This window comes from Centruroides vittatus, unplaced genomic scaffold (genome assembly GCF_030686945.1).
Source record: "Centruroides vittatus isolate TY-2023 unplaced genomic scaffold, ASM3068694v2 contig_82, whole genome shotgun sequence".
In the NCBI taxonomy this organism is placed as follows: domain Eukaryota; kingdom Metazoa; phylum Arthropoda; class Arachnida; order Scorpiones; family Buthidae; genus Centruroides; species Centruroides vittatus.
The window spans coordinates 1,292,952-1,303,151 of record NW_027122533.1 but is presented as its reverse complement, the minus strand read 5'-3'; the positions used below and the strand labels follow the sequence as shown (position 1 = coordinate 1,303,151).

Here is a 10,200-nt window from a genome sequence, read left to right as displayed (position 1 = left end):
ACGTGAATATTAATTAACGCTGCTTTTGGTATTAGTTTGATCGAAATTCGAATACCGCTTGTACCGAAAAATGGGTATTATTATTGTCCTAAATTGAGAAAAATTACGCATTACTTTCTATTATTATTTTAAATTACTCACAGTTGTCATTTAATAATTGTAAATTATTACAGTTAAAATAATTGCATAAAAAAATGTAATATATGTGAGTGAGTGTAATAACTTAATTTGATTTTTCTATTTAAACAATTGACAAGACAAATCATTTATTTATCTTCACAATAATAAAACTATTTAGTCGATGAGACATGTTGGATAAGTTTTCAGATAATATAGAAGAAACAAAAATAAAAACCATTCTCTATTTAAAAAAAAAACAAACAATTTAACTAGTAATACGAAGACTATTTAGACTGCTGTCATTCGTCAATTCATCTTCTCTCAGTGGTCGTGTATCGGACTGTCTGGAGACGCCTGTAGTAGTAACAACTGCAATTTTGAGAGCCATCTCGTGCCAAATTAATTAAACCCACAAATAGCATGTATTATTACGACGAGCATTACACAATAAGCAATTATATAATGTATATGTAGTTAGTTTTTATGATTAATACATCCGGTATAAATTTAACAGAACTTACAAGTACTATTAAATTTTTAGATATCAACAATTTTATGTCCTAATTGAGAGGAAATAGTAATAGCAGTAGAAAAAAATATTTGTAAAAACAGAACTCTAAACATAACACGAATCTAAAAATGGATTGGTTTATATCGAAGGCGATCCACTTTTTTATAATTTGGTTTTTTCCGTAGTTTCTTTAAGATAATATCTATTTTTGGCAATTTTGTATAACTCTTTCATTGAAGTTACTCCCGTGTTCTTTACCAAATTATAAAAAGTACCATTTAAGTTCTTCAGTAATGCATACGGCGAGTCAAATTCTTGTAATTTTCCTGTGTCCAGAACCTAAAAATATAAACTGTGTTATTAAAAATTCAAATTTATTTTATATTGAAAGTAGAAGATTCTTACCAGAACTCTATCCGAATCGATAACTGTATGTAATCTATGGGCAATGGTCAGCACTGTACATGATTCGAACTTTTCTCGAATTACTTTTTGAATACAGGAATCGGTGCTAAATATAAAACAAATAGAAAACTGATATTAATTATCGATTTTAAGTATTAGTATTAATATAAATCACAAACAAGACGAATAAAAATTTAAAAAGTTACTTCAAACTGTATATTAAACAAGAACTTTTGATGCAAACTCAAACAATGTATAACAGGCATAATATACTGTACAGTTGCTATTACTTTTAGCAGATAGGGGATAAAACCAGGGTTACTCAAAGGTATTGCCTGGGGTGAAAATAAAGAAGAAAGATGATTTAAAGCATGGTTGCACAGACTTATGAAGACTAGGGGCCACTCGGGCAAATCATGAACTGATGGCGGGCCGGCCGCCAGAAGTATAGGTAATTAAAGACAATAAAGAATTGATAATAATTTATTAAAATTCAAAAAGAATTTATTAATTTGAAGCGTGGCAATGCATAGTGCTTACAATCTTTTTTATATTTGGCTCAAATTTACTTGTAGCAACACGTAAAACTGCTTCCAAACTTTCATTTGCAAGGCGGTTTCGATTTTTTGTTTTATTATTATTTAGTATTGAAAAAGTTTGTTCACATATATAGGTAGAACCAAATAAGCTGGCACATTTCAGAGCGTTTATGCGCAACTTTTCGTACATATTTTTATCAATGCAGCGGTAAAAGTTCAGCAAGTCTCCTTCGTTGAATTTGTTGCGTAAATCTTGATCGTTTTGAATGTCGATAATTTCTAACTGCATTGACTCTGGCGCATTTTCAACTGAAATCGTGAAAGGATTGCTGAATATGTCCAACAGAGGTTTCACTTTTTTAAAATCCGAAAATCTGTCTTGAAAAGATTGAATCAAAATATCTAGCTTTTCTACATAACTGAAATTAATCGCAGTTTTGTTGAATTTTTCAGCCATTTTCTTATAATTCGGAAAATGATTGTAATTTCCAGAATTCAATTGTGATCTGAAAAGTGTCAGCTTGCATTGAAAGGATGATACATGAGCGTAGAGCTGGGATATCAGTTGATTTTTGCCTTGAAGCCGTGTGTTCAAGACATTCAAATGATTTGTAATGTCAACTAAAAAAGCCAAATCACACAACCAATCAGGAGTTTTAAGTTCCGGGACATCCCTTTGCTTTTCCGCCAGAAATATTCCAATTTCTTCTATTAAATTTAGAAATCGTTCCAGTGTCAATCCACGGCTTAGCCACCTTAGTTCTGTATAATACAGTAAATCTCCGTATTCGCTTTCGATGTCATCAAGGAATTGTTTGAATTGTCTGTGATTGAGTCCTCGTGATTTTATGAAATTTACAGTCGAAACTACCACTTTCATGACATTTTGAAATTCAATTTTTTTAGAACAGAGGGTTTCTTGGTGTATAATGCAGTGAAACTGCATGAGATCTTCAGCGTTTATGTTTTTTCCTTGCAGATGCTTTTTCAGCAAAGTAACTAGCCCGGAATTGACACCAATCATCGAAGGAGCACCGTCAGTCGCAACTCCCGATAATTTTGATAAGTCCAAATCAGTTTTTGAACACTCATCCAAAAGTACATTGAGTATATCAACTCCTTTGGTTTGACCTTTCAATGAACACATTCCGAATAACTCTTCTAAGACTTCAAAATCTTGAGTAACACCTCGTATGAATATGAGAAGTTGAGCTGTGGAACTAATATCAGTGGATTCGTCGAGTGCTAATGAAAAAAATTCAATGATCTTAGTTTTTTCAATTAATTGTTCCGCAATATTACCTGACAAAGACATAATTCGTCTTTGGATAGTCATACGATTCAGTTGAATTTTCTCAAACTTTTTTGCTGCTTCTGGACACATTTTCTTAGCGGCAATTTCTATGCATTCTTTTACAAAATCGCCATCATTGAAGGGGCGACTTCGCTTTGCTATCATTCGAGAAATTTCATAACTAACTTCTGTAGCTGTTTCTGAATCTTGAATGGGTTTTGTAAACATAGCTTGCTGACCAATAATCTCCCGTTTTAAAGACAACATTTTTTGCTTTCTTAATTCGCCTGTAAACTTGGTAAAAGAAGGATGCTGCGTTTCATAATGCCTTTTTACATTATATTCCTTTGCAATCGCAACAGAATTCTTGCAAATTAAACAAACGACTTTGTTATGCGACCATACAAAAAAGTATTTCTCAGTCCAAATTTCTTGAAACTGCCGATTTTCATCTTTAACCTTACGTTTTTTACTAGGTCCTGGCTTCTCCATGTTGCGTTCTAATCCTGGCTAGGATTAACACAGCACCTAAAAACAATTACAGTACCTACTTAAATTACCCATTCTTTTTTAAATTATCAAAAATAATTGATTAAATTCCTCAGAAATTTTAAGATTTTTATACAGATTTTATATCTGAAATAATGACGTAATTATTACAGTTAGAGAAATTCTGATAAAAATAGTAATTTCTTTGTTTTATTTTAATATTTGGCCAACATTAAAGCTAAATTTGATTAAAATTGATTAAATAGGTAGGGAAACACTTATTAATAACAGAGTTTTACTTACGATTTCACAACACAATTATACACGGCACTTGACGGGTTAACAGGAAATCTACGTTGAATGTGGATCAAAATATATGACACCGGCTAGTCGAGTTAAAATCTACACTAGAACTATTGCCTCCCCAAAACACTATTAAACTGCACTTATTCTCCTACGCTTCGTGTATCTACTCGTACCTACGCGAGCAATCGGGAATTCGGGACTATTGCTATCTCGCTTGCTCACACCGCGCTAGAAAATTCTTGATTTCTCTACTATTTTGAACTTTATATAAAGTTTTTAGATTTTTTTGGTTTTATTCTGGAATAGAATTAAATATTCTTCGAATGTACGAGAGTATTATTTTTGCTGTCGACGGGCCACCAGTATTCGACCGGCGGGCCGCATGCGGCCCGCGGGCCGCGGTCTGTGCATCGGCGATTTAAAGGAAGAGGCTGAAGTTAAAATTATAAAGAATAATACGAAAGGAGATGAAACGGAAGTCCCAAGGACGCTTGCATCGCTTTAATTTAAAACAAAATTAAAAATTTACATTCAGTTGTGGAGCAGTAGTTAAGAATTACAGAAGCGCCCTAAGTGATGGACATGCAAACATAATATATTTACAATACCCATTGTACTTGCAATGGGGAAACCGACAAAGTTCTTTATGACAAGAGAATAGACAATATGTACAAACAGAATAAATGCCCGTGTTACAGAAGTGTCATAAGCGAGGGACACTCGCACTGTATAGTTGCTATAAGATATTTTTTGGTATTAAATTTTTCACATCATGTAAAATAAATTGCACTGGATTTGCCAAAAAGTTGCCTTTCGGTAGGAGTATTGATCGTAATTAGATTCATTTCTGTTTCGGTTTATCAATAGATGGGACATATAGAATTAACTAAATCCGTCTGCATTCATATAACGTTACTATGGTTTTTAATCTATGTAACACGGCCCCCGATACCGTCGGTGCCGCCATACTGCACCTGGTCTGTGGTATCATCACTGGGGTGGGACTTACTGCCGGGGAGCCTCTCCTGGGGGCTTCCTCTGCACACTGGACTGATAAATGTCTCTATTTTCAACGGTCAACCACGAGTTGCGGTATTATAGTATATAGTTGTTCATCACAAATATATTGTTAATGTATATTGTTTTGTATTTTTTCTTTTAATTTGATTGTCATTCTTCTATCACCTTCATTGTATATTTCCATCATCAGTATTCAAAATATAAAAACCGCTAGGTTGACCCTGGTTTTATAGGTCTTCTTGGCGGGTCAAAAAAAAAAATTGTATATACTCAAATCATTGTAAATTCTTACTATAAATAGTATATTTTTATTAATCGACTTTAACAAAGGTGTTTTTGACACTATTGTTCCTAATCATACTATCCTTACTCTTCTTGTCTCCTCTACCTCACAATTGCTGTTTGCCTATCTGTCGCATTCTGCCCATTTTACTTAGGCAAGAGAAACACTGGGTCTTCTCTTTCATTTGAGTGAGTATTGGGGTTTGTGGTTCTCGTTCAAAACCCACTCTTCTTATTTTTCAAGTTATCGTTTCGTGCAGGTGGACCTTCCTGTCTATTGCGTTGGCCTTTTTGGCTAGTAAATCAAAACCCAATATGAGTTTTTTCAGTTGATCAACAGAATTGGTTCTGCTATGAGGTAGCCTTCTGTTGTCAACATAATCCGTTCTTACTTGTTTTCTATAGCCTTCTTCTTTTCTAAATGCCCAGTATTGTGGCATTAGCAAGCCACAGTACCTATACTCTGCTGCTATACTCCTAACCTTACGTTCACTTCTTCTTTTAACCTAGCACTGAAGGCTTCTCTACTAGCCCACAGCTAGGTGATAATATATAAAAATTATCCTTACAGGTTAAGCTCATCACTCACTGCACAGGACTACACACCTGCTGGAGACTGTGTTGTGTGACCCTAATCTTAAAGCTACATTCACTTCTCCTCCTCTTCCTTGTGGTAGTTGTTTTTAGCATTTAGTAGTTTTTTTCCCCTTGCTAGATTAAACTTCTGCATTGTTGGTTTTTCCCAATTCTTTGCTGGCCGAGTGGAGTTTTTCCGGGTTTCCTCCACTCTCTGTCCCAAATGGGGGCCAGTCCCCTAAAGTCCTCCCGGAAGGCTACTGTAGTACCCTACAGGGTGTAGTATTTTCCCCCTTTTTCTAAACTTTTAATTCTCAATAGCTAATCCCGTTTTGCTGGAAATGACTATCATTGAATTGCTCACTGTTGCCCTATTTTCTTCAGCAACTCTGAGTAACTCAAAAATTGAGGTTAGGTCTGGTTATTTAAAACACGCAAACTGCAACTTTTCTATTTATCTATCTTTCTTCTTCTCAAAATAAACAACAATGGTAAGTATATAGCATAACACTGAACATAACACTCAGAATAAAATATTGAAACACAACACAAAACATGTAAACTTATGAGCCCTCACAAGGGACTAGTATTTTTATGAGCCCTCTCTGGAACACATTACTAACAACGCAGACACCCTTGTATACTTACCAGTTCTTGGCCTTTTTGTGCTCTCAGAGCGGTAAAGGGCCTAAAACCACAAGGAAAAAAAATCTATGTAACACGGCGAATAACAGTGACAAAAGACTATTTATTTTTGTCGAATATTTACACGGGGCACTCTCCTTATAGTTGCAAACAAGACTCTGCTAGAGGTTTCTGTTTGATATGGCTATAAGATGCTCTTACTGGATCAATGCTGTAACCAAATTTTTACATTCTTATATTTCAGGTGTTAGATAAGTGAAGGAAACCTAGATAAATTTACCAGGCTTGCTCGTTACGCTATCTGGCAATTGGCTATCAGCGTGTATTTGTTATAATTATATAGCTACATGTGAAAGAATTTAAAACGTGGAGGTGGCAGCACTGATCCAACAAAGGAATCTTATCTCAATATCAATTAGAGTGATCGAAAATCCGAGTAACAACTCTCATTCTGTCAAGACTAACGACTGTAACGAGAGTGCCCATGTATATACTACCAGAATAAAAAGTGTTTTGTCGTTCGTTTGTTATCCTGATACATACAGCAATAAACACAATAACATTATATGAATATGCACAGATTTAGTCAAATCATGTATTCCATCCACTGTGAAAACAAGACGGGAAGAACCCTTTACTGATTCGGTTGAAATAGAGACACCAATGAACCTACGTTTAGGCCTAATCTTGTTTTGATTTCAACTTTCTAATTGGTTGGACTAGTAATGGAAAAAGATAAACTTTCCTAATAAGTTGAAACGTTTTTCATCTGCCATTAATAGTCTTTATATTTAAACATTAAATTATCTTTGAAAAAAGCAAAAATCAAATAGACTGGAGAATAACATTCCAAACCATAGCTGTTAATCACAACGCCAACCATCCAGACTAGAAATATCTAATTGAAATATGTGAGAACCGGGATAGTATTGATGCGAATACTACCTCTTACTCGGCTTCAAGATTTGGTAGATCTGTCACAGGGTCTAGGAGGGCCTGTATGAGTGGCAAAAATCAAGATCGTATAATCCCGATCTACGTCAAGACTAACACCAGATATGGATGATTGCGCACCCTATCACGCGTTATAATATATCGTTTAAAAGAAATAGGAGGGCTATTACGAGGACGGGCAGAGTCACGGGTACGCGACACGATCGCGACCTGGAGCTGAATTTAGTAACGAAACCATTATATAACAATAACAAAATTTAATAAAACAAACGAAGCAGAATAAAAATATACTGCGAGAATATTAAATTCCTACTCTGTTTGCGAGAGAGAGATTTCACAAAAATATGGGCTATACTACCTCGACTTATGTAGCGTTCGTAGTCTTCTCTGTAGACGGAGGGGTACGGGAGGTAGAATGAATACGGCATAATCTTCTTTAAGAAGGCGCATAAAGTTAAAATATGTCAAAGGAGACTTTTCTATGTCGTATGGCCCCTCTGAATAGGATGGACTGCGATTCCGTGGCATGTCTAGGTTTTCGAGTCCTGCGTGGAGTTATGTGGCAAAAACGTCTTGTCATCAACTGCCCCGAATGGCGAGAAAATCGCAGTTTTTAACTCATTCTCTAGCAAATAGTGTTCAAGGGACATACGGGATGAGCGACGAAGTGCAGAGAAGATATACAGACATATGGCCGTCCGAAATATAGATAAGGCCGTGTGAGAAAGGAAGTTGATTTCCTTTTTCTCCAAAAGTGATGAATACAACTTTCCTTCATGTAGACAACTTATAAAAATTTAATGTATTTTCCATGATAAATTAATTAAACAAATCCCCATTCTCGCAAATACATGCTTTCATCAGTGCATGTTCGCACATAACATCGATGTCACGAATACATGTATTTAATATTACCCATAAAATAGGTTATGAATTTCAATATCGACATCTTTTAAACTTCGTTACTTACATACCGTGGACTACAAAACATCCTTTTCTTACACTCATCGTTAATTTTGCTAATGCGGACAATTGAAAAATGAGAAATTGTACTCATGATATTCTGGAATTACTTCGAATAATATATTTTCGTGAATACACCCGGATTTTTTTCTCGATACTCAGATCAATAGACATGATTTTAACCACTCAGGCCATCGTTAGTATTAACATTGGCTTGTTATCTATCTAATTATTATTATATAAAACTTTTACCTATTCCATCTTTATCTGTGGCAACAAACGTTACTGCCAATCTCTATGTACGAAATGAAAAATATTTCATAATCAGACAGTTGATACATATTAATGTGTAAGTTTTCACTAACTATTTATGAACTCTTAATTTAAAAACTATTGGGAATAACGAATAAAAATTCTCTACTCAAAACGAATTAAAAACTCAAATAATTTATACTTAAATTTAGATAATTTTAATTTTGTTTATTCTAACCTTTTATCTATATTGGATGTCGCTTCGTCCATGACAATAATTTTATTCTGACGAAGAATCGTTCTGGCAAGACAAATTAATTGTCTTTCTCCCACGCTGAAATTTCGCCCCCCTTCTGTTAAATGTGTATCCAATCCCCCAGACAATTTACTGCAAACTTCCTTTAATTGTACCTTTAATTGAAATATTTTTCAAAAGAGTAAATAAAAATTGTGATTATTCATACAGAATTAAAGTGGAAGATCAAATAGTAAATTGCAATACTTAAAATTATTTCTAACCTGTTCTATTGCATGCCACAGCTGGTCTTCTGAATATTCATTGAAAGGATCAATGTTCCTTCGAAGAGAACCGGTAAATAACATCGGATCCTGAAAAAATTACAGATTACTATTAATTGTTGGACTTTACAATTCGTTTTAATACGAAATTAAATGTACTAAATTATGACACTTAAGTTTAGTTAACTTGAGTTTAGGTATCCAAAGAAAACTCGAAGTATAAATAAGCAAACATATGTCATTTTCAACAATACACCAATCAATAAAAACGATTAAATGTGCTGCCATTACAGAATTTGATCGTGGATGCAAAGTTGGTCATTTAATTTCTTAAGTAGCAACAATCCCAGGATTTTTCGAAGTAATTTTATCAAAGATCAATTGGGTATATAGTATCGATAAACATACCAGTGCCCACTAGTAAGCAAACGGTACCGATAAACATACCAGTAAGCATATAGCAGCCACCCATATATGACTGATGACTTGGAGTAGCAGAAACTATCTAGCAAAGCAACAATCTGGTGCACGCTGCATATCGTTTCCTTCTGAAACCAAGTTCCTTTTACGTGACTACTTAAAGAGCGAGGTTCCGCATTATTCTTTCCCTGGTGCAGAAATTATAAAAACTGGACTTCTAAAGGGTAGTGTTAAGGTGTGTGATTGGATAAATCTTAGTTATTATCTGTACTAGGCCGATGAAAAAATGCAGTTGTAATGTCAAACATATGAAGTCTTTACCCATCCTTAGAAGTTCTGTCCATGAGAGTGGTGGCTATGTCATAATATGGAAAGCGATGTCATAGGCCTCAATAGAACTATTCATGTATCTGCAGAAGTGCTTAAATGTTGGGTAATCAGATTATGATGACTGATTAATTGCACACTCTCATGCATCCGGAAGAAAACCGTGCATTTGAGCATAACAAAAAGTAACTCCATTATTTCGTTATTACCCAGACAATGTTCGACAAACGTTATCCAGAATTCTTAACCATTTAGTGACCTCCAAGTCTCCAGATATAAAGTCAATTAAATGTTTCTAGAATAAGGTTGAGGCGAATATTCGGTTTCAAAAAGCAGATACGACATGTATGGTGGACTTAAGAAAAGTGCTGCAACAGTCGTGGCTTGCTATATTATTAAAATACTTCAGCGAGTGCTGTCAATGCTTCACAATATTCACTCTGTCGATTGTTCCAGAATAACACCTGTAAGCTGTCAGTAGGAGTTTATAATTATTTCATCGGTCAGGGATAAACTTTAAGTATGCAGTCTTTCATTTGCATTTTAATGAACTAGAAAAAAATTCTCAAAACAGGCAG

The 10,200-nt window shown here is 34.6% G+C and overlaps 1 protein-coding gene across 1 annotated transcript in view; it reads right to left on the bottom strand.

Moving 5' to 3' along the window:
* Positions 1 to 434: 434 nt before the first annotated feature.
* The window catches only part of LOC136982334 (ATP-binding cassette sub-family C member 4-like), a 147,686-nt gene continuing 137,920 nt past the window's right edge, over positions 435 to 10,200 (bottom strand). Inside the window, exons 24-27 of the mRNA XM_067278809.1 lie at positions 8,876 to 8,965; positions 8,595 to 8,767; positions 1,037 to 1,142; positions 435 to 970 (exon numbers count right to left, since the gene is read on the bottom strand). Coding sequence (XP_067134910.1) covers positions 794 to 970; positions 1,037 to 1,142; positions 8,595 to 8,767; positions 8,876 to 8,965 — 546 coding nt within the window. The 3' untranslated portion in view covers positions 435 to 793. The remainder of the gene's footprint in view (positions 971 to 1,036; positions 1,143 to 8,594; positions 8,768 to 8,875; positions 8,966 to 10,200) is intronic.